Source organism: Mytilus trossulus, chromosome 1 (genome assembly GCF_036588685.1).
Source record: "Mytilus trossulus isolate FHL-02 chromosome 1, PNRI_Mtr1.1.1.hap1, whole genome shotgun sequence".
Lineage (NCBI taxonomy): Eukaryota > Metazoa > Mollusca > Bivalvia > Mytilida > Mytilidae > Mytilus > Mytilus trossulus.
In genome coordinates, this window is record NC_086373.1 from 79,529,455 (window position 1) to 79,554,803 (window position 25,349).

General features: G+C 30.9%; 1 protein-coding gene across 1 annotated transcript in view; it reads right to left on the bottom strand.

Moving 5' to 3' along the window:
- The window catches only part of LOC134696039 (laminin subunit alpha lam-3-like), a 107,843-nt gene that overhangs the window by 18,204 nt on the left and 64,290 nt on the right, over positions 1-25,349 (bottom strand). The window contains exons 22-52 of the mRNA XM_063557631.1: positions 24,335-24,518; positions 23,738-23,877; positions 23,016-23,249; positions 22,571-22,711; positions 22,078-22,242; positions 21,544-21,693; positions 21,016-21,137; positions 20,282-20,540; positions 19,417-19,538; positions 18,560-18,643; positions 17,513-17,703; positions 16,802-17,037; positions 15,181-15,292; positions 14,537-14,693; positions 13,981-14,179; positions 13,404-13,520; positions 12,514-12,671; positions 11,788-11,926; positions 11,217-11,313; positions 10,519-10,635; positions 9,054-9,233; positions 8,183-8,337; positions 7,401-7,550; positions 6,530-6,681; positions 5,955-6,105; positions 5,245-5,369; positions 4,561-4,723; positions 2,832-2,985; positions 2,001-2,107; positions 1,245-1,392; positions 271-403 (exon numbers count right to left, since the gene is read on the bottom strand). Coding sequence (XP_063413701.1) covers positions 271-403; positions 1,245-1,392; positions 2,001-2,107; positions 2,832-2,985; positions 4,561-4,723; positions 5,245-5,369; positions 5,955-6,105; positions 6,530-6,681; positions 7,401-7,550; positions 8,183-8,337; positions 9,054-9,233; positions 10,519-10,635; positions 11,217-11,313; positions 11,788-11,926; positions 12,514-12,671; positions 13,404-13,520; positions 13,981-14,179; positions 14,537-14,693; positions 15,181-15,292; positions 16,802-17,037; positions 17,513-17,703; positions 18,560-18,643; positions 19,417-19,538; positions 20,282-20,540; positions 21,016-21,137; positions 21,544-21,693; positions 22,078-22,242; positions 22,571-22,711; positions 23,016-23,249; positions 23,738-23,877; positions 24,335-24,518 — 4,742 coding nt within the window. The remainder of the gene's footprint in view (positions 1-270; positions 404-1,244; positions 1,393-2,000; positions 2,108-2,831; positions 2,986-4,560; positions 4,724-5,244; positions 5,370-5,954; positions 6,106-6,529; positions 6,682-7,400; positions 7,551-8,182; positions 8,338-9,053; positions 9,234-10,518; positions 10,636-11,216; positions 11,314-11,787; positions 11,927-12,513; positions 12,672-13,403; positions 13,521-13,980; positions 14,180-14,536; positions 14,694-15,180; positions 15,293-16,801; positions 17,038-17,512; positions 17,704-18,559; positions 18,644-19,416; positions 19,539-20,281; positions 20,541-21,015; positions 21,138-21,543; positions 21,694-22,077; positions 22,243-22,570; positions 22,712-23,015; positions 23,250-23,737; positions 23,878-24,334; positions 24,519-25,349) is intronic.

Below are 25,349 nucleotides of genomic sequence, written 5' to 3' on the forward strand. Positions count from 1 at the left end.
TGCCCTCACTAAAGGAAATTCAGAGGAAAACAAGAAAATTCGACGTCAATTGGATTTTAACCAATGAAGAACTCAAATCAAACGAACCACACATTGATTAATTTTTTTTTATACAATGGGTGCAGAAAGGGATAAATTGACGAAGAATAAGAGAAAGGAATTTATTAGTCAGTAAGATGAAATGAAAATTTGGTAAAATAGCAATAATCACAAATTTCAAAAGTAAACAATTGCCTGATTTAATATATTTTTTTTTAATTTAATATGTACCTCTTTTTGAATTCTGTAGTGTCAACACTATCTGGATATCCACCAAAATAAAACTTGCTTCCAAGTATATCTAGACCATTGTTATTACCAGGGGCCTCACATGTTATCCTCTCCTCGCCAACTTGTAACAAAGCTATTTTCAAAATAAAATGTATATTAAGTTAACAAAAAAATTTGTAAGGGTTCCGCGGAACCCAGTTATTTTGCTTCTGAAAAAACAATTCATCTGCTGGTTTTTTTTTCAAATGAAATCAGATTTGAAATGATAAACTGGATAGTAAGAACTAATAAGCATTATTGTAAAATTGTATTAATAATAAATAGGGCTAAATATACTTATGATACTTAAAGTTCATTTCTTTCATGATTTTGCTGTTTAACAAATGTTTTCTACAGCTTACAACATATTCATTAATCATATAAAGTCAGGAATATAAGAATTTTTATAAAAACTTTAGCATTCTACATTGTCAAAGTTGAAAAGTAATTTCAAAGAGATGACAGAGTGATATATTAATTTAAAGTTGATGCAAAAGACAAGTTTGTAGAAAGAATGATGTTATGTTTAAGACTCATGCATGCTTGGCATATGTTTAAGCCTAAAAGAAAAAAATTCTGTTTAATTCTTAACTTTAGAATGCAATACATTTTATCATGAAACAGTGACAGAAAAATAAAAGATCTATTTCGTAACAAAAAACCCCAATCATTAACCAAAAATTAACCAATATGATCAGACTGTAGAACATTGATGAATCTTAGCTATAATCTGATAGATGACATTAAAGAGAGATAATCTACAAAAAATACATGAAATCATTTCTAAATCTGATTATATCTCTGTACAAAACCTTTTTCAGAAAACTTTTTACAAATCTTTTTTAATTATATTATGAAGTATATATTTGTTATATTTAAATAATCCAAAGCAGATATAGTAAGCTGTGTATATATTATGCACACTTTGTTAATACCCCTTTTGTCTACACGATCAGCAAGTACATAAACCCATGAATTATTAGTATATGTTCCGTTTGTCTCTGCACGTGCATAGGTGATGCCACCCAAGTAAAACTGCAGGACCAGTTTGCCATTTACAGTCTCTAAAGATATGAAATCTCCCTGAAATTAACATGCATACAAGGGTAGAATATAAACTGTTATTTGTTAACTATTTACAGGAATTGCTAGAGGATCCAAAGAATCTGTAATGCTCATCTTATAGCTGAGAATGAAAATAGGGAGTGTCAAAGTAAGCCAATCAAAGAGCAGAAAACAGCCAATGGCTGCCAAAGGACGCTTATTATACATTACAAAGGATCTATTGCTTACATGCCAGTTTGCCATCATCATTTTTTAATTAGGATATGAATGAAAGGAGATGTAAAGCATGAGACTATATGACAACAACCCCAAACACAATAAAAAAACATCTACAGCTAAATAGCCCAAATTTGACTGACAATAAAAAAGCTAGCAACAAAAGCTGTGACAAGACAACAAACATTGAGATATCAACAAAGATTACCATAGATAACTTTGGAAAAATCAATCAAGTCATGGGTTAGACCAGATTGTTGAGTACTTTACTCCATGCTTTGTTTTCTTAATCAGTGGAAAACTTAAATGTATACAAAACAATGAAAACAAAAACCAGAAAAAATTTAAATCTAAAGTTATTGACAATTTTCAAATAATGATTTACAAGTAGAACAATTCTGGAAACTGACTGGTAACTCAAAGTATGAAACCATTTCAAACATCAAGGAAAATCCCAACTTCATAAATTTATTGATGAAATGTCTTATCTGTTCATTAATGAATAATGTAAATAAAACTATAGAAAAAAAGAAGCTGTTGTTTACAGTAAATTCAGAAAACCCAACTAAATATTCAAGCTTTTGACTTAATTTACAAAAAAAAACTTCAACAGTTGTAAAAATAAAGTGTGATTGACGATGACTGACGCAAAGTGATGACAATTACTCATGTGGATCTAAGGATTAGAAAAAACAAACAATCATTAGTTAATATATCCCTCTCAAATACCACACTAATCCAAATATATTTGCATAAAATCAGATTTAGAAATGATTTTTTTTCATTTAGCAATGTAGAATATCCCAAAAGCGAGGATTCTAAGCTTATTTCTAGATCTACGAACATGACTAAAAGAAAATACATTCTAAGCTGCAAAATATATTTGGATTTGCAAGCAATGTGCTTTAAAAAGTATTGACACTTTTTCTAAGATACAAAAATTTAAGTTTTACTTTTCAAATTTCATTGGAAAATATAATAAGAGAAATAGTTTATTTCTTTGCCTTTCATATAAAATAAAAAAGTAACTTAAACTTTAATCTATTTTACAATGCATCCAAAAATGAAAAAGGTGAACTATTTATATTGATGAAAGGAATAAATCTTAAAAGTTGTCTTTAAATCTTAAATCTGATTCTTTGAAAATTTGTCAATACTTTCCTTTTATAACACTATAAAACAAAGGTGTAAATTGTTAGTCATAACCGTCATAATTTGGTGACATAAAACATGAGATATACCCTGTCGATCAATCCTGTCTGCTACCACAAAATGCCATTTATTATTGTTATATTCAAGGTTTTCTGATAAGGACAGCCTACAAAATGTCACACCACCAGTATATATCTGTAATACCAACTTGCCGTTCTCTAAACCTAAGTAATAAAAGTCACCCTGAAAAGTAAATACACTAGATGGTTTACTAGTGATCGAATATGGACAGTAAATACACTAGATGGTTTACTAGTGATCGAATATGGACAGTAAATACACTAGATGGTTTACTAGTGATCGAATATGTACAGTAAATACACTAGATGGTTTACTAGTGATAAAATGCACAATCTCATTAACATTATTGAAGTTGGGACACTTTTTTAATTTTAAGTCAAACATAGTACTTTTGCTTCTATTTATTTAAGAACACATTCATTATGTGTGATTACCCTACAAAAAGACAGCAATGTCACAAACTGCAACTGATAAGACAATGATAACCAAAAATATACCAATGCATCTTACAAAAGCAATTTAAACTGAAAAATAATCTCTTGCAGCTGATTTTGAAATTAGTCCCAGATATTGTTGATGTGAAGATCTGACATCAATACAGCACAATCTAATAAGAAGCTTGGTCTGTTGTGCTGTAAAGTGTTTTTGATGATTCAGATATCACTTTTTTTATAATGTTGAATGGATGGACATCAACATGTCTGTATTCCCTGCTTTTCATTGCACATATGTCCATGTGAACATATATTTGTTCCTCATAATTATTGCCTTTAAGGACACTAAATACAGATTATTCTGGGTTTATTTTCAGGGCCACAGTTGTCATTCATCTACAGTCAATCTACAGTGCTCTGTCAATTCTGAGAATGTGAACTCCCCTTCCTGGTACGGTGTGTTTGACTCCAGAGAATGTGAACTCCACTTGTGGTACAGTGTGTTTGACTCCAGAGAATGTGAACTCCACTTGTGGTACAGTGTGTTTGACTCCAGAGAATGTGAACTCCACTTGTGGTACAGTGTGTTTGACTCCAGAGAATGTGAACTCCACTTTTGGTACAGTGTGTTTGACTCCAGAGAATGTGAACTCCCCTTGTGGTACAGTGTGTTTGACTCCAGAGAATGTGAACTCCCCTTGTGGTACAGTGTGTTTGACTCCAGAGAATGTGAACTCCCCTTATGGTACAGTGTGTTTGACTCCAGAGAATGTGAACTCCCCTTGTGGTACAGTGTGTTTGACTCCAATCTTAATTGACAATGATTTCCAATTTTCCAGGTGAAGGTCTTTGTTCCTCTCTGGGTTCATTCATCGATACAAGTTGACTGCCTTGATATATTATAGGTCACTGAAAAGTGGCATTCAACGCCAACATACAAACAAAAAATTACTGCACAAAGATTAATGTGATAATAATTAATAAATCTAACCAGGATCTATTTAAGATTTTATTCTGCAACAGTCTTATCAGGAGGATAATGAATTACAAATAGGTTCATTTCTATCAATTTAGTTTGGATAGAGGTAGGGGTTTGACTTGACGTCAAAAATACTAACACTAAAAAGGGGGTGCAGAGGATAGCTGGATCAAAATATAAAAAAACTTGGAATTTGATAAAGACATGGATCCAGTATTATGAGATAATATAATGTTATAATGTTACAATGGGGCTAAATACTTTCCAAACAAAATGCAGTACATCAGTATTTGTTCTTATATCAGTCACATAAAGTACACGTACCAGTTGTTCATTCCCAGCAAACAGCAGTGTAGAGTTAGCCCAGAATGTTTTGAAATGGAAACTTATCTGGAATTCCCTACTGTTATAATTAGGTATTTTGGGGATAGAAGCATATCCTGATCCCAGGAAATGGAATGTTGTCGCTGATGCTGCAGCAGTAGGCCTGAAATAAAATACATTTTGTAAGTTAAATCTAATTGCACTTTCAAATCTGTTAAAATTTGGAGTAATGTTTTTCTTCACATATGTCAAGTTTGCTTTTAAATAAAGACGTTTTTCTAAATTTTATTTTACATAACACTTATATAAATGTATATTTAATGTGCATCCATTTGTTATAGTAAGCTGTAAGGATTAGCTGTTAAAAAAATTTAAATTTGCATAAAAAATATCTCTAAACAATGCAATACTTGTTAATATATATCTATGATTCTCGTTTTACACTTGTGATGCAGAATAAGGAAAAGAATGAAATTATGTTCAATGTTCAGGGGAGATAATTTAAAAAATATTTGGGTAATGTCAAGAAAGCAAGAAGGAAAAAATAATATTTCTTTTATTTCAGGAATATATACGCCTGTAGCTGTTTTACCTGTGTAGTAATTAGAATAGCTATTAAGTATAAGTTTTCTGACTCAAGGCTTAGTTATTCTAATTTTGTGAAATATTAAATTGTATACTTACGCCTCCCTACAACCACCACATAATGGTGATGATGTCTTGAATTCATGTAGACCAATACGAGCCTCATCAAAATGAAGTTCACTTATACAACCAGAAAAGTTTCCATTGGTTACCATAGAGGGTCTCTGAAAAAAAGACAAATGATGACCATGAGGTATTACCATACAGAAGCATTATATATGATAAGTGCACTAGAGGACCATACCTTTTAGCTTTTAACACAATACAAAGAAGAATAACAGTATGTGCTAAGTAAAAAATGTGTGTTCATAAAACATAGAGAATTTCATTTGACTGAATTCAGTGTTTTTCTCGGATTCAATTTCTGATCTATTATTTTCTGAGCTATTGGTAGTTTCTATAACATTTCATTATTGAATATCATTTGTAAACACCTTTTACTGGGAGTTTAATAAACCTGTTCATCAATATCCTTTAAAAAATATCATGTAAACTGATATCAATTTAACCTGGAAGCTAGAAGAACTCATGTATGTATAGGGATATTGAATCTTCTTTATTATCATGACCCCCATAAAGGGGACTTGCCTTACTGATAGATTCAATTCAATTTTGGTACCAAATTCAAACTGCTGTGTACCTTCAACATGATTAATAAGGGTACCAGATTGAAACAAAGATGGGTACCCACAACATGATTAATATGGGTACCAGATGGGTACCAGATTTAGACAGAGATGTGTACTTACAATATGATTGATATGGGTACCAGATACAAATAACTGTGTAGTATCATCCAGTTTTAGAGTAGATTTTATTCCTGGAGAGGCTGTTCTGCTTTCTTCTACATTCAACATATCTTTAACAGGGGATACTTTTAATATTCCAATATTCTGTATTCTACAAAGAAAAATTTAGAGACATCAAAAACAAATGAACCAATACCATGCACTTATTAGAAATCAAAAATAGACTAATTTGCATAGCCTTAATCATTAAAGCAGTCAGTTTTATAAGAGTAATACAATGTATGTCCAAGATAAATCAGTGACTTATGGTGAGAATGTACATCAACTGCATACAGATAAATTAAATACATGTTGTTATTTTATGAAGATGTCTGTCATCTGTTTCAGTTGTTTGACTAGACACTCAGATTGCTCCTAGTTACCAGTGAGGGAAAAGATGGCCTTGAATTTTTTTTATTGCCCTCCAACTTGGAAAATAGCACTAAAAGGTTTAAACAAACCATTTGAAACAAACATGATTAATTGAAGACAAGGTTCATGTATTTTTTTGTCCCGATAATTACTGTAACATTTACCTGAGTGCCTCAACTTTATACCATTTATCTACTTCGTTGACAGCATCATCTTGGTGGATAATCTTCCTGGGACTATCAACCATGGATGGTCCATCACCTACATCCCAACCAAACCTCAAGTAACCTTTAATCAGTTCCACAGACAGATATTCCTGGAGAGGTTACAAAACATTTATAGTACAAATGTTGTTTTATATAAATGCAGTATGATTTATAACTAATTATTAATACAACTTATTGTAAGGCGATAAGTCTATTTCATACCAAATCTCAATAGTAGTCACATTTTCATGTCAAATTTGGTTTTTAACAATGTGGTTTAAATTTGTACCAAATATCAGCGGTGGATAAGACATGTTTTTTATTCAAATACTTAATAAAAAATAAATGAGATATGAATATGAAACAGAATGTACTAGTTCAGCACCCTTGGCCAGATAAATTATCTGTATTTCACAAGGAAAGACTTTTTTTAGATGTGTTATTTTTCACCTTATTCTGAATCTGATCTAACCCATCTTTGCTCTAATCACCAATGCCACATGATCAGTGAAGAAGCAGCAACTATCAATTGTTTGACTTTAATAGTTGGATATTGAACCCAAGACCCCCTGCACATGTCAATGATATTGTATTGAAACAAGATGCAAATTCTGAAGCTACTGAAGAAATGTTTTTATGAAGACCTTTAAACATATTTATAGCCACAACATATTTTAATATCATGGTAAGAAAAGTAGGGACTATTTTTGTCTTTTAACATTTGTCACAGGAAAGACAGCAATATCTTAAATTTGTGTTTGCATATACATGTATTAAAATGCAGCAACAAGAACTTGACAAGTTAACTTGAAAACAAATAATTAGTTACCTGAGTAGATTTTTGGACTAATACAAGCAGCATGTCTTGTGATGTCTGATTAGTTTTAAAGATAAAGTTGATATTATTAGTTGCTGCTTGTTTATATTTTGCTCTGTAGGATCTGGCACATTTACCTCCCGATAACAACGACACTTTCACCTGTAAGTCATAGACATAAATATCAATACAAATAAAAATTTAGTATTCCAACTCACTTAGATTCAAAGTACTAACAACAATAGGATATTCCACTCAGACACAAGAGTCTATATTTGTACAATGAAAATGGATTTGATCACAAGTATACAAAACTGTAGCATAGTTCTTTATCACTAACCATACCATATATATGCTTGTATAATTAAAAAAAAAACATCATAGAGATATAGAATAACTATTAAAACCTATTACAACATACATTCCCTCTTTTATACAAGAAAGAGACATACATATGGATATAAATAAATCTATATGGTTCTGAAGACTATTCTATTTGTAATATCATACTATTTTTTTTAATATTTACATCAATTTTAATTTCTAGATCCAATGTTATATCTTTTTTTTACAAACACTTTAGATTTTCTATTCATTTCATCAGTTTTTGTTTAAGGGGTATACATAAATGGCCAAAACCTGAAGAATAATGTCAAATCAGTACTAAATATTCAAACAAGTAATTAATCATATGTCTATAGTGCCTTCTAGCCAGCACTGTGTTGTATCTAATATAAGACAGATATACTGTAGGTTCTGTAATAATGTTACAGAGTCTGAGACAAGTCTATTACCTTAGCAGCTTGGGCTCTAGCTTGAGCTATGTTGTCTTTCAGTAGTTTTAGTTTACCAATCATATTAGACTCTGCATCTTTTGTCCTATTTTGAGCTGCCTCCACATCATCTATGATGGCTTCCATTCCTTGTATGTTCCTTCTTGCAATATCAACTAAACAATATAAAGTAGAAATTTCACTTAAACTTCTGCATTAGTAGTAGCAGTAATCTTTTTTAAAAATCAGAACTTACATTGTTTATTTTGAATGACAATCCATTATATAGACATTAGTTAATGGATTTTGAAATTTATGCAAAATGGACCAAAATGAAAATATGCTTAACTGATTGTATTTGTATATAGTTTAACCATAGTGAAAAAATTGATGTGTTGCCTATAGAAGCATTTTGTTGAATCACTGAAATAGTGGTAAACAAAAAAAAAATGCAATTCATTTCATTTCTATCCATAAAACAAATTTGTGCAACTTTGAATGACTATAATAGATATGATTTGTAATGTTACTAGAGTTATGTTGTAGTCATCATCCTTAATCCAAAAAGCAGGAACAATTTCAATCATCTCAATACTGCTGCACAGTCCAAAAGACCTGCAACAGTTCACCAGACATATTTGGATGGAGAGTTGTCTCATTGGCACTCACACCACATCTTCCTATATCTATATAACTGCTGGTATTCTTACAATATATTATTTAAAAAAAATAAGATTTCTCATCCCACCACTGTATTAGATAAGCCATCAAAGCCAATCAGAAAGACTATAGGCATATGATATATATCTAAAACAGCTTCCAAGATCTACTGCAGTGTAAACTTAAACAAGTTTAAGAAAATAAGCAAGAATAAAAACAAAAGACTACTTACTGGAATTTTTTGTATCAGTTATATATCCATCCACAGAGAAGTCTCTTATTTCTCTATATTTAGGCCACAACTTGTTGTCAATTTTATCTTTAACAGCATTTAACTTAGCTTGTGAAGTGAGAACCTTATTATCTATCAAGGCTACCACATCTGTAACTCTCCGGGCTCTATCAGAGATACCTTTATTAAAAAACAATATTTTTTTTAAAATGTAACATATTTGTAAGATTTATATTAATTGCAAATTTCAGCTGTCACAAATAAGTTCATGGAAATATTTACAATGGTAACATGCACAATTCATAACATAGTAAAGTATCAAGTAATTATTTCATTTATTCATATAAGTATTAATTATTATGCTTTCACCAGTTAAACAGGGTCCTACTAAAATGCGCCCGGGAGCGCCCGGGTTAAGAAAAAGCGCCCGGGGAAGAGAAAAAGCGCCCGGGGAAGAACAAATAGCGCCCGGGGGGGAAGAAAATGCGCCCGGGGAAAATGTATAGATATTTTATTGGCCAGAGACAACTTTTGTGTCGATAAAATAAGTTATGTACATCGATTTTTTTTTAAATTTTAGACAATTAATTTGCAAATTCAGATAATAGACATTTATAATAAAGCACTATTAAAACAAGTATGAATTTTTCAAAGTTTACAATAATATATGAATGCTATTTCGAAAGACAGATAATAAAGACAGATAATAACAGTTTATGCGGAAGATTTATAAAATGTGAAACTTCAAAAGACATGTTTTTCAAAAACAATATTAAAATGAAAAATGTAAAAAAACAACTTAAATTTCACAGATAAATATTTATCTAATCAAAATTAAAAGAGTTACACATAATAAATCAGCAAATAAAGCAGTACTATACATATACAGTAGTTAAATGAAGGGGGTAAAAAGCAGGAGTTTGGTTTAATTCAAAACTATTCCTGATAAGCATATATATAGACATTAAAACAGTCAAAGTTTTAGTTTTAAATTATAAAAAGATTTAAACAACACTTTCGATGTAGCATCGTACATATCCGAATTTATATTAAGGACAAAACAAGCAATGATTTTTTTAAATGAAAAAAAATATTGTTATAAAATATTATTATTTTATTCCCCCGGGCGCTAATTTTCCTTCACCGGGCGCTTTTTCTTTTCCCCGGGCGCTTTTTCTTTTCCCGGGCGCTCTCGGGCGCTCCCGGGCGCTTTTTAGTAGGACCGGTTAAACAAGTCCCATAAAATAAATTAAGTTATTCAATCAAAACATCATCATTATAAATTAGAAAGCATTTTCACTCTAACCAGGTTTTTATGCAAACTCACAAAAAATGGCATATTTTTTACTTCACAAAAAATCATCTATCAGATTATTCCCCAAAATTTAACATTACAATGTATTTTTTTCTAAATAGGTAATATTTTGACTTTTCACAAATGATTATCAGTATTTGTAACATTTACCTCTAGGTAAGGTATCTATTCCATTTCTAATATCCTGAAGACCATTTCTTATATCTGTCTGTGTATTGTCAACTTTATCAACATCTCCTTTTAAGGTATTTAAGTGGTTGCCTAAACCTGCAAACAATGATGGCTTATTGAAAAAAATATATATAATTATACAAAAAAAGAATACACATAAATTACTAACAAATTGTAATAACATAAACAATCTAATAAGTATTATGTGGTAATGGTCCTATTTGGCCCCTAAATATCAAGTCCATCATTTTTAAATGAAAAGTGTTTCAAGTTAATGTATGAAAGGAAGTAAAATAGACATATTTTGATGGTGTTTTCTTTCAAAGTGTACATGTTTGTATCCAAATAGCCAAAACAATTGAGAGATTTGAGCACAATTTGGCAACATGTGCTGAATTTTAATAACATTGAGACCTTCTTACCAAAGAGCACAGGGTAGAATAAATAAGATGTTCAAGTCAGACACATTATTTGTTATAACATTTCATAATACTAAACTTTTTTTGGTTGATAAATGTGCCTTATGTTTCTGATCCTAAATCTGTGGGTTTTTTTTCAAATTATATTCAGTTATTATGTTTTAATCGATTGTTTGTAATAATTATGAAACCTAAAATAGAAACATAGTCCTCAATATTGATCCCTGTTAACTTATCCTTTATAAGTCTGTCACTTACTTGAAGTTCTATTCTTGAGTTCATTAGCCCTAACCAATAGTCTCCTACTGTCTCTCAATGACTTCTCAACTTCATTTTTTATATCATCTACTCCAGCCTGTAATACACATGCACATAAACTTATATCAATACGTTTTTATACAGAAAAATGTTTTCATTAAATATTGTAAGGAAAATACTGCTTCAATATCCATAATATTAAGAAATCTATCTGAAATATTGATGAAAATTTGACTTTTTCATTTTTTTAAGGATTCAAAGACAATTTAATCAATGAGTGTATTTTGAATATTCACCTGTCCACAAAAAAACAAAAGCTGTTTTAAAGAGTTTTTAAACAAATAAGACTTAAGAATTTTAGCACATGAATGCAGGTCATATCTGCCAACCCAATGTTGAAACCAAACTTGTTAAATTTACAACATCACATCTCCTTGCAAAATTTGATTTTAAAGGGGAAATAACCCAATTATTTCATCGTTTGTTACATATCTTGCAAATATTTTTGTTAAAATAATGGTCTGTTATTTTTTTTATATATTTGTTACAGTAACAGTTTTAATCTACTTACAATTTGTATAGCATCTTCAGCAGCTGTGAGAGCCTCTCTTGCTGCTTTTTCTGCCTCCTCAACAGCTTTGACAATATTACTATACACTCTAGCTGCCTTCAAAGGAATTTCTGCATCAGCTTTTGTTTTCTCAAATGTCCTAAAATTATATATAAGCTTTACAAAAAGGTCATACAAACTAAACATAACCAAATAATTTACCTATTTAAAAGTACAGTTTAAAAAATCAAAATACTGTTTTCTTTATAACACTATCTAAAAACAATGTTTTTGAAAGACCTTGAGTCAATTTGAAAATCTAAGTCTACCTTTGAACATGTGTTAACGGTTGTGAAATTTAGAATTTCCATTCTGAGAATAGCTTATTCAGTTAATGTTAAAGAACACTTTTTGAATATTTATGTCTGGGTGAGTAAGCTTTCAGCATATTTCATTGCTTTGTATGTAAAATGAAGACACAACTTTCTAAGAATTTTACATACACCAAATAAGTAAGAATTCAGCATATTATATTGTCATGTAAAAAAATAGACTTTATATCCGAGAATTCTGCATAATTCAATTACATTTCAACATTAATAATTACACTTAGCCTTGTCTCATGGGTTTTTGTGCTAGTGAGAATGCATTGTGACGTCACAATTTTCATTGAAAAAGCATGCATAATACAAATTCATTTGACCTATGAAAACATGTGATCTGACCATGTATAAAACTCCAGCTTACTTTTCTAAGTATTCTGCTTGGTCCAATAACATTTCAGCATGTTTTATTGCCAGAGCAGTGTAGTTTTCAATCTTAGGTAATTGGTCCCTATAATCTTCTATCCTCTGTTTTAATCTAGGAAGTGCAATATCTAATCTACTTGCTTCTCTTTCCAAGTTCTGAAAAAAAAGATAGGAGTTGATAGTACTCTATGACAAAGAGTATATTCCTTTCAATAGATGAGTTATATTTAATATTAATTCAAATATACTTGATAAAAAATAATTTCAATTAAAATAATAGAACAGAGTTCCTATGTCCCCTGCTTTGCACATAATTCATCTATCCAAGGTACAAGAGAAATAACAAAAAAAAAACATTAAAAAAAAATAAAGGCTACAGAGAAAATATAATGCCATCTCTGTGGTAATAAAATTTTTCCATGGAGCTTAACTCTTTCAAAATATTTAATCAGCAATTATTTTTGAAATGTGTAAAAGACATTGCTGATATAAACTTATAATATAAAATTCATAATATTCATGAAAGTATTTTACACATGAGAGCGCTTACAATGCAATTTTTCTTATAATAAATTCTTTAAGCGACTAACTCTTTTAGAAATAATTGATCGTCACTGATTTTCAAACTCTCCCAAGGTATTACTGATATAAACCTATGATATAAGTTTATAAAAATCTGGTATAAACTGTACATGTGAGAGAGCTAACAACTTAAGTCAGAGAAATGGAAACTGATCCTGGAACATACAGATGTATGTAAGGATGTATAGATATATACATACAGACGTACTTACAAAAAGAATGACATGGATAACACTTTGAGCTCTTTTGCTGCTGCAAGGGCATAAAAAGTCATTTCATTTATATTACTATATTACTGAGACTTACTTTAATGTTGTTTCTGGTCTGATTGAGAGCTGCCCATGACATTATATTCAGAGTATGGCCTTTACCTAATGCAACAGTTGTCCTATCTCCATGGATTTCTATATCATATATAGTGTCCTGAAATTATATTTAAAAGGATTTGTACTACTTTAAAAAGTCATTTAATAAACAAAGTTTTCATTTTCATGCAAAATATACTTTTTCTGAATTTACTAACCAAAATATATGCATAATTTTATACATTACTATGTTCTTATAATTGTCAATAGCAACATAGTTATTGTTCCATTTCAAATACTAAATGAAACCATTGAGACTGAGCTCTCTTAAAATTTCACATAAAATTCTATTTTTTCCAAACCAATTGCATATCAAGTTTTGAGTGACAAGGCTTAAAATTATGGCATTCATAAATTTTTTAAGAAATCAATGCATAATTTGAGATTTTGTGACATCAGACCTGAAAATATCTTTGACAGGATTCATCTAAACTTTGTAAATGTAAGATTTATTTTATAGTCTGTATCATCCCATAAATACATTGACATTCAGGTATTGATGTAGAATGACAAACTACCTGTAACTGTTTTAAGTCATAGGCAAGATTGTAGTTAATGGTGTCAGCTTCTTGTGATTTGTCTTTAGACTTCTGAGACTGTTCCTGCAGGTCCAGCAGACGACTGATGATGTCATCAAGTTTCTTTTTCACTTCTTCTGTCCCATTTATCAGTTTATATTTCATTTTCAGTATCTCTTCTGATAATTTTTCTGCTAACCTACAAAAAAAATCTAAAACTTTGTTAATCAATAAAATAGTCAAAACTGATATTGATAATACTGTAACTCTACATTGTAAGTCCTAACAATATGCACTTATAATCTTATGTATTACTACATGTCAAACAAATATTTGTTGTTACTCATATAAACTGAAGGGTATTAGGTGACCAATATCGTTCCTTATATATCTAGGCCATCTAGTCTCTGATGGATAGTTGTCTCAATTTCAATTATTCCACATCTTTCTTTAAATTTACATGTTGAATGATGAAACACTGACCAAGTCAGTAAATGCTACCTGCTGATAATATTTTTTCTAAAACATAAACAACAGAAAATAAATATTTACTTACATGCTTTCATTGAAAGCTTCAGATATTTTCCTTGTAAAGTTTCTCTGTTCTATCTCCCTCATAATTTCCTTGGCTTCCTCTAAAGCAGCAGTGATGTTCAGACCACTCTCATTGTGGTACAAATTCTTTACAATATCTTCCAACTTTCCTAATTCATCTGAGAAAGAAAAAGCACAATGTACATTGAAATTTGTCCATACCAAATCTTGTTGTAACTGGAAGTCTTTCAAAAACTGTTGTTAAGGATACTGAAGAAATATTACTTTATGAAAATTGAGATAATTTTTTTTATCCAGAGCAAACCTTAATAAATTATCAAGTCAGTAGAGATTATGCAGATTTCACTGTATAATTTAAAATAATAGAATTACTTCAGAGTGCAAGCTGTTATGAACTATTATAATGTTGGTTTCAATTATTAATTAATTCATACTTCATGTACTATATAAGATGTTGTGCTCTTACATATTTGCAATGACTTTTAGTCTCATGTTGGTACATGTATAATGCATTACAATATTTCAGATGAAGCAGTTTCATTTGAGTTCAATTGCCAGAAATCCTAACACCTTTACCAATTGTATTGAGTCCTTATCAAAGTATAACACAGTGTTTTAACATCTTGCACATATGAAACAGCATACCTTTCAAATCTTGTAACATTTTCTCTATACTGTCAGCCAATGCTGTACCATTCTTCTTCAGAATATTGGCATCTGTTTCTATATTCTCTGCTTTAGTTAAGGCTCTCATTGACTGCAATATAAATCCATTCTTATCCAATAAATAGACATAAATGCAACTGTATGATTAGTAAGAGGACAGATGCTAGTTGAATTATGAAAGTTTTTGAAAGACTGATATTTTGTTATTGCTAATTACTGTGCATGCAAACTATTAAATAATGAAACATTTTTCCAAATTTATCAACTCCATATAAAGAATTTTAAGAATTTTAATTATAAAACAAGAGTGCACACACTGAAATGTCTCGCCTTCTTTACTAATCTTTGATACTATCTTGATAGACCTAAATATAAAGCTTTATTACAACTGTCACATAAACTCAACATTAACCACGAAAATGAAACATTGATCAATGAACCATGAAAATGAGGTCAAGGTCAGATGAACCATGTCAGGCAGACATGTATAGCTAACAATTCTTCAATACAACAAATATAGTTGACTTATTGCTTATAAATAGAAAAACAGACCAAAACACAAACACTTAACACTTAGCAATGGACCTTGAAAATGAGGTCAAGGTCAAATAAAACCTGTGTAACCAACATTTAGATCATAAAATATTTCAATACACCAAATATAGTTGACCTAATGCATAAAGTATTAGAATAATAGACCAAAACTAAAAAACTTAACTTTGACCCCTGAACCATGAAAATGAGGTCAAGGTCAGATGACACCTGTCAGCTAGACATGTACACCTTTCAATCATTCCATACACCAAATATAGAAGACCTATTGCATATAGTATATGAAAAACAGACCAAAACACAAAAACTTAACTATAACCACTGAACCATGAAAATGAGGTCAAGGTCAGATGACAACTGCCAGTTGGACATGTACACCTTACAGTCCTTCCATACACCGAATATACTTGACCTATTGCTTATAGTATCTGAGATATGGACTTGACCACGAAAACTTAACCTTGTTCACTGATCCATGAAATGAGGTCGAGGTCAAGTGAAAACTGCCTGAGGGGCATGAGGACCTTGCAAGGTACGCACATACCAAATATAGTTATCCAATTACTTATAATAAGAGAGAATTTAACATTACAAAATATCTTAGTTTTTTTTTCAAGTAGTCACTGAACCATGAAAATGAGGTCAAGGGCAATTGACATGTGACTGACGGAAAGTTCATAACATGAGGCAACCATTTACAAAGTATGATGCATCCAAGTCTTCTACCTTCTAAAATATAAAGCTTTTAAGAAGTGAACTAACACCGCCGCCGCCGCCGCCGGATCACTATCCCTATGTCGAGCTTTCTGCAACAAAAGTTGCAGGCTCGACAAAAACCATTCCTACAGAAAGTATAATAATATTTTTAAAATATGTCTAACTAAAAACTAATGTGTGAGGCTATCTAAGAACTACTTAATGATACCTCTACATTTTTTGTAACTAATTAAACATTGTCATAATTAATTGTCTTAAACTTTAGTGTAAATATATCGTTTCAATAAAAGTTCATATCACTACATGTCACAGCCATCAATATCAGACTTACTTTAGGCATGAGTTTGTCAGCCATATCTTGAACTTCTTTGGTCCGATTCTCTAAATCTAATATTTCAGAAAACTCCATTCTATCAAGCAATTCCCTAAGTTCTTTGGTTTCATTGTGAATTTTTAGTAATCTATTCCACGGAGCAGGAATTATTCCTGTAATATTGACTGTGGAAATATTTCTTTCTAATCGGTCTAATTCTGCCATTAGATCTCTGGTACACCCTTCATCACATGCTGAAAAAGGATAGGTTTAACCTGAACATAAAATACTGTTTCATACATATTTATTATATAGATTAGACTGATTGCTTTCCTGTTTAAATTGTTTTACACTAGTAATTTTTTAGGCCCTTTATAGTTGGAAAGTTGTCTTATTGCCACTCATACTATACCTACTTATGTTTATATACAACAGAACAATCTTATCATCCAAAAAGGCAAGATATAGAAATACAACATGTACAACATTAGTATGACAAATGTTTTTTCCCCAAATTTTGTGGAAATACCTATGAATCCAAGAAAGATGGAAGTTTGATACATTGGATTATTATGTGTGCCATAATTTCAATCTCATTCTAACAATGATTAAACTTTATGTTTAATTTTTATGAGTTTAAGATATAAATGATAAAAAAGAGCTAAAAATTTGATCATTTAGTGTGATAACAAACAAAATAATGCTTTATAGATATAAATGAAGACTTACAAATGCAAACACCATTATCTACTGCATATCTTGGTTGGCACTGATTACATTTATCACCAGAGATTCCAGGCAGACAAACACAAATCCCTCTACTGTCACAACGAGAGGATACAGATCCCTCCAAATTACAGCTACAGGGCTTACAACTTCCGTCTAAACTCCTGGGGTTACCATAATATCCATCCGCACAACTAAAAGTATTTGAAAATATAAAGTATTTTATTAAATTATATAGTTCCAAGAAAAGACATTTTACCCAAGCATAATGTTGGCCTCTCCTGAAATACAGAAATATATATCTGTTCTACTTTGAAAAAAATCTGTTTTACCCTTTCATAAGGCTGGTGTTTCCAAAATAAGTTTAGGTACTACTGTAAATTTAGAAATTAATGCGAGGTTTTTATTTTTGTGAAAAATGCGACTGAGTTGTAAACGCAATAATTTAAACTCGCATTTTAAAATATTTTATATGAATTAAACAGGATTTTTCTCAAAATCGTAAAAATTAAAATCGCACTTAAGTCCAAAATGACAAAATCGCAATAATAAATGCACGCAATAATTTCTGAATTTACAGTATATTAATTGATTTTTTGGGGGTTGAAATCAAACACATTAAGGTGGTACCTAACACTACAGGGAGATAACTCTGTAAAATCAGCTAAACGTTTAAATTACGTTGTCTTGTAAAGGGAAAATTAAGCTTTTCAAGGATAAAAAAAAAGTTTTTGTCAAACTGCTATATAACCAGTGTAATTTTTCTGATAAAACGGTTGGTTCAAAATTTTGGGAAATTTTAATATTTTTGTCAAAGGGTCAAAGTAAATACTCTGTCAAAATTTTAAATAAATTAAACAAGCCAAATTATTTATAGTTAAAAGTGTTGGGTACCACCTTAAGATGTCTTTCTCTTGCATTTAGTCAAAAGTTTTTGACACATCTTGCTTTTTATCTCTTAATAAAATAAGATAAATTAACGGTATATAACCATATGCAAGAAAACTGGTAAACAGTTACATGTTGGCTGTTACGACAGTTTGTACATACCTTTCACATCTCCTTCCAACATACCCCTCAGAACAGTTTGTACACACTAGCTGTCCACTAGTCACTTCACAGGAGGGACTGAAACTATACAACACCAAGGACCAATGAGTATAGAAATACAATTATTAAACCTTTCTAAGAACATCTTTTTAATCATTTCAGTTTGTTATGTGCAAAGTTCACAAAGTTCATATCCTTAGCATTATGGGTGTTGAATTTAAAATGATTGAAAATAAATATCAACTACTTTGTCTTAGATTACTGTAATTTTATATGTATGCAATTCATAAAATGTTGATTTCTACCATTAATTGTTTTAAGTGCATGCTACAAGTCCTCTGGGTTTTTTTGTCACCTATAACTGTGTCACTTAGTATTACAATGAAGTTTAAATGTGAACTCAAACCCAAATTTGATGAAATAAATGACCATTGGGGTTTTACATGCAAGATGCCTCTTATAGTTCTACAACACCTTCAAGGGGGCCTTCAAACATATTTTAATGTTGTTTTTAGGCTTCTTCATACTTTAACAAGCCTTTTGCCATTGTAAAATTAATTGACTTGTTTAAAATTGTGGACAAAATTGCTCTTTTAAAATTTCCATTTGGTAGCCTCAATGGGGGAAATCCCCAGCAAATAGTGACAGTTGGCAGGTATGTATGTGGATAAAACTATGAAATATGATGATGCACTTCTGAGCAGTAGATACAACCATTTTATGAGGATACACACTAAGAATAAATGATATATCATTTGTTAGCTACAATCTTTTTAAGTCTAAATGAAAATCTTTTTTTTTTTGCACCAGATTGGTATAAGTTTTCGGCTTGGTATAAAATACTTTGAATATCTTACTTGTTATTTATATGAGGACAAGCACATGGTTGACAGTCTGATGATGTTCCTCTTGTTGCATCACCATAGTAACCAGGGGCACAAGATTCACAGAACCTACCAACAGTATCATGCTCACAATTCTGAAGAAAAAAATCAATATGTAACACATTGTTTTTACTAAAATTTTTACTAAAGTTTTGTCATATTGTTTTTTTAATTTATGAATCATATCTATACATTTATAATCTGATTATGTAAAAATTTCAAATCTGGAGTGTAACTTCAACCAAGCTTTATACTAAAAGGCTTACCTACTTATACCCTCACACCTACTGCACAGCTATATTTTAATTTGTCTGTTTTAAAAATTCTTGAAAGAATTTGATCAAGGTTTTATATTACAGTCAAACTTGTATGAATGTGTCCCCCTTTGGATTAATCAAAACTGACCACAATCTCTCATGAAGGGGCTTTTTATAGCTGACTATAAATTATTATTTTTTCTTTGGCTGTAAAGTTGACTTGATAATTGCTTACATCCATTTTACTTGAACTCTGGTGGATAGTTTTATCATTGGCTTAGGTGGACCCAATGGGTGGGGGTGCTAGTGGGCCAGGGCCTCCTTTTTAGTGGGAAATTGTTTATTGATTATATAAAGAATCACTGAAGCAGCCCCTTTTCCCTTTTAGGTCAGTCAGTGGGCCCACCCCCTTTATAAAAAAAGTTCTGGTCCTGTTCTTATATCATAAGAGAAGTGCCCTTTGAGCTGATGTTCTAAATGCATAGGATATACTACAGCAGGACAAAATTAGTGTGCCCTTTCTAGCAGGTTTGTCTTTATTATCATATCAAGACTTATAATGACGTGTCACTGTAGCATACCTGACATAGTCCTGTTTCTTTATCACATGTTGAGGCATGCCCATGACAGTCACATAGTTTCACTCCACCAATCACAACAAGAGGATCTGAAATCTCTCCAGTGATATTGAAACGTATCCTATAGTACCCTTCAGATGGATCTTGACAAGACAAGCCAGAGTATTTTGTTGGACACTGGCAGGATTCTATACCATGAGCTGCTTTCCCTGAAGAGGTCCCATTAGCTGGTACTGCTATATCTAGTTTCACAGATGAAAGGCTGTCAATAAATAAAACAAAAAGGTTAAAATTGCACTTAAAGATACATCTGGAATTTCATCAATAGTTATCTCTCTCTTTTTGTTATTAATAGTTTTGGTGCCATCATCTTTATAGATTTCATTCACAAATTCTGAAGATTAAATAGATTTTCATAAGAAGTGTGAACTTTTAATAGGCCTAGATGGTGATCTATAGATGTTATTTTGTGTGTGAGCTTGTTTCAGGGTCAGGAAAGTCTAGTTATCTGAATACCAGTATATAAAAATAAGGTGCACATTTTCAATCTTATACAATTAGTATCGAAAGCTGGAAGGCTCTTGAAGTTTATTACACAGAACAGGTACCCTCTTTTCCCCCTGTCAGTCCCGTAATCTCCCAACTGATATGAACCCTACTATAAGCTAGTTTTGTACTTCATGCAATCCTCTCAAGAAGAGTTTTTTCAAGCAACTACTATGTTAGAATATACTTACGATAATGATTGAATATTTCTATTATGACTTCCAAGAAGTAAAATGTCTGTCACATTTTGTAAAACAACCATAACTAATTTCCTTGTAGCTGTGCCTTCAAAACCCAATACTTTCCAATAACTCTAAAGAAAAAAAGAAGAATTTTACATTTTTAGCAGATAAACAGTAATAATGTATTTGATAAATTATATTATTTCCAGCAACATAATTTCAAAGTCTACAGGTTGCATTTCTGTAAATATTGACCATGCAATTTCCCATAGGAACTCCTTTTACGGCTAAAACTGTACCACTTTTACTATAAAGTTTTGAAAAAAATCTTATTCTAGAATTGAAAGTTTATGTGCACTTCATTTTTTTTCAAAGGTCAAAATATAGGGCTGTGCTGCATATTTTCAACATTTATATGCCCTGAACTTCTCAAACTTTAAACTGACACTAATTTTCTTTACTACCCCTACCTTGAAACAAATTTCTGTACAATTAAAAACCTCATAAGCAACTGGTTTCCTAAAATTTTAATTTTACCTCATGTAGTTTAACTCTATGTGTTTGACCAGTAGTACCAGTGTGTACTAACTGAAATCCATTACCAACTATAACAATTTGTGGACTGATCGTAGAAGTCTGCTGTGCACTAGAAACAGTGTAACTCAGATAACCATTATAGGATAAAGTCTGGAAAATAGGTTTATATGAATGTCAAATAAGACATTAAAGTTCAGTTTTAAAGATTATAATAAGTCATTCACATTAAGTAATAAAAAATGTAAGTCATAATACTGTGCAACTGAATATATACAAATGTACCCCAAACACTAGAAAAAAAAGAAAAAAAAGAAAATAATAGCAACCATAAATTTGTTTCCGATATAAGTGACCAAAGTGTCCAAATAGGACCATAGAATTGCTTAGTAAATCCTTTTTTACAGCTAATTCACTCTTTCATGTGAGGTCATTATATTTTTCTTCTTCTTAAATTTTGGAAATAACTATAATTGGAAAATGACAAACAAAGTTCTGCATAATGTTGGTGTCATTGGATTAATAATAACATCTTACCATATCCCCAAGTGATTCCTTTGCCAAACTCCAGTACAAAGCCCCATCAGGCATCCTAGCAGGAAGTGAATTACCAGGTGGGATGACATTATAGAGTTTATACTTCCTAGGTATAACAATTGGTACTCTGTCATCCACAAATACAGATCTGTCTGGAAAGGTCATCTGCAATAATATTGATACTTTATGTTCTTTTTAACTATGCGGTGTAAAATTTTGTATACATTACACCTCACATGGTATATCCATAGATGTAATACCCATCTATGGTATATCTAAAATGAAACAGTGATAAACAAGATACCTCATTAAGAAGCTCAACATTTTTTTGTGCAAAAAGACAAAGTCAACTATTTTTAAATACCCTTATATTTGTACCTTTATTCATAAAATATAAATTGTTACTTTATGTTTGTACAAAATGTTTAATTCTACTTGTAAACAAATTATGAAAAATATCTCACTTTTACATGGAAGTTTTGAGATAACTCACCTGTGACCAAATATAATTAGCCTGTCTACACTGTGAAGATCTTCCGAAACAAAAACAGTCTGAACATCCATAGGGGTTCTCAGCATCAAAACTAAAGGTCAAAGGTTGACACCGGGAGCAATCCATTCCTTCTACATTTTTCTGTAAAATAAAAATTCAAACATGTATGTGCTTTTTATTCTTAAAGATTAATATGGCTAGTCAAGGCAAGGTGAATGCAATGACAGATAAATAACAAATATTGTAGACTAATGAATATTAATCTGGTGATCATTTACATTGATTCCTTACAACACAAGAAACATCATTATTATTTTCAATCATTTTACTCGTTCTTATGAGTGTACTTATAATTACACTCAACATTTTAACACTGACATGGGACTGTCATTGCATGTAAACTTACTACCAGCATTTACACAAAAACAGTAAAGTTAATACTTACTTTACACTGACACTGTCCTGTACTGTCATCACATTTACACTGACCCTCGGTGTTACAACTGGACAAGTCTGTTCCTTCAGCACTACATAAACACAATAAACATTGTGGATATCGGTAGAAACCATACAAACAACTGTCACACTTGTCCCCTGTGAAGTCTGGCTTGCAGCGACATTTACCAGTGTACAAATCACACTGCTGACTCACTGATGACCCACTCATACAGCCACATGGCTAAAAGGAAATAAAGGAAACATTTTGATGTATAAAGAATTATTCAACAAACAAATTTATATAATATGTTATCGACATTTGGCCAAAACTTATTTATAATACATCATTCATTGCCAATCCTAGATATCAATTTTCATTGATTGAGGAAAAATGGTATTTTCCTGGATATTTAAGTTCAGTTTTGCCAAGAGAACATAGAAAATTTGTACCATATGGAACAAACAAATTCATGGTTAACCTATACCTAAGAAAATTGGTATCGAAAAAACTTTAAAATAATGAATCCACAGTAAAGAAGTTCAGTGCATATTGGCTGTATACACCTAAAATAGTCATTGATCTCAGTTTTTAAAGCATAAAAATAAAGGTCTGAGTAACATACTATTGGGTAAAGACTTGTATTCTCTCACAACTGTGTCTATATATATATCAAGTTAAAGGAATCATTTTCTAAGTTATTTATAAATCAGTGGATATGGGATCCTCACCTTACATCCCTCAACAGGATTATAATCCCAGCTGTTAGAAGCACATCTTTCACATTGCACACCTGTTGTGTACGGTGGACACACACATTCCCCTGTCAATGGATCACAGATATAACCTGGTTTGGTGCATGGTTGACATCCTAAAAGTAAAGTTTTAGTGAAAGATCAGTTTAAAATTACTATAAAACTGGAGAGATATATTTATTTATCAAGAATCAAAATGTTTTTTAATCTGTTTGCTGAGTAAACTGAGTGAAAGTTGTATGGTGACCTATAATTGTTAATGTCTGTGTCATTTTGGTCTCTTGTGGACAGCTGTCTCATTGGCAATCATACCACATCTTCTTTTTTATAACATGGATCAAAAAGTAATTGTCTACTATAGGACATATCTATAACATACAAAGTCTTTTTCTCCACCCAAAAAATTGAGTGGAACTAGTCTTTTTCTCCACCCAAAAAATTGAGTGGAACTAGTCATCTGTTCAAAAAAATGTCTTCAAGGTCTTGTATGTTATTGGAAACATCATGCATAAGTACTACATTCTAATTGTTTAAAAACATCACATAACATCTTATAAGTAAATTAATATTTACTTCTGCATCCATACTGTGAGTATCCAAAGTATCCCGGTAGACATTTGTCACATTTCTGTCCTCCAATACCTGGTCTACAGGGACATTTACCTGTCCTTCTGTCACACTGTCTATACCTAGAACCAACAGGGCTACAGTCACATGGTGTACATCCTCCACCTAGTGGTAAACCCCAATGGTTGTCCTAAAATTATAAATTTTATCAGGTGTCTAAATTATGTTATTTCTAAATATATACCACCTTGAATTACAAGATTTAAAAAATTCAAAAATGCAGATCAACTAAAATTTCAAATATCATCTTTTTATTTCTTCTCAAACAGAAACTCCATAATTTTAACTTATTAGCTCCCTTCCAACTGTAATATTCTGATCTCGAGATGGGAAATTTAAATTCATGATCAGAATAAGAACACACAAATGTATAAAAAAAGAAAAAGAATATAAGATTATGAACAAAAATAAATTTCCATTTTAAGAAAAATATTAGATATCATTTTTATTATAATACTGAATTTACATTGTTTCAAAATTAAATAAAAAAACCTGCTTCCAATTTTTTTCCAGTGAACTTAATAAATATTTCAACTTCAACCTACAACAAAACTGCAATATAATATTCTAATCTAAAAGGTTTGGACCATATTTCAAATCTGTATAACTGATTACCTTTTTTTTTTTTAATAACTTTCTTTTAAAAGTAAGTTAAAGCTGAAAGATAAGTTTGCATGCAAGCAGTATAAAATAGATCAAGATTAGAAAATAGTTTTCACCATTTCCTAAGAAGTCAAGACAATACTAGATTTTAGACATTATCCAACTTCTTTGTGTAAGGTACGAGAAAGAGAATATGCTGTACCAGACTGTGTTTTACTTGCAAGTTCTGTTAAGTTTTGAAAACCTTAAAACAATAAGGATGAAAAGAAGAGAAGCTGAGAAAAAATTACAAAAAGAAATTTCTGAAGTTAATGCATATTTTTGTAACTATATGTATATGCAAAATTTGCTAGCAACT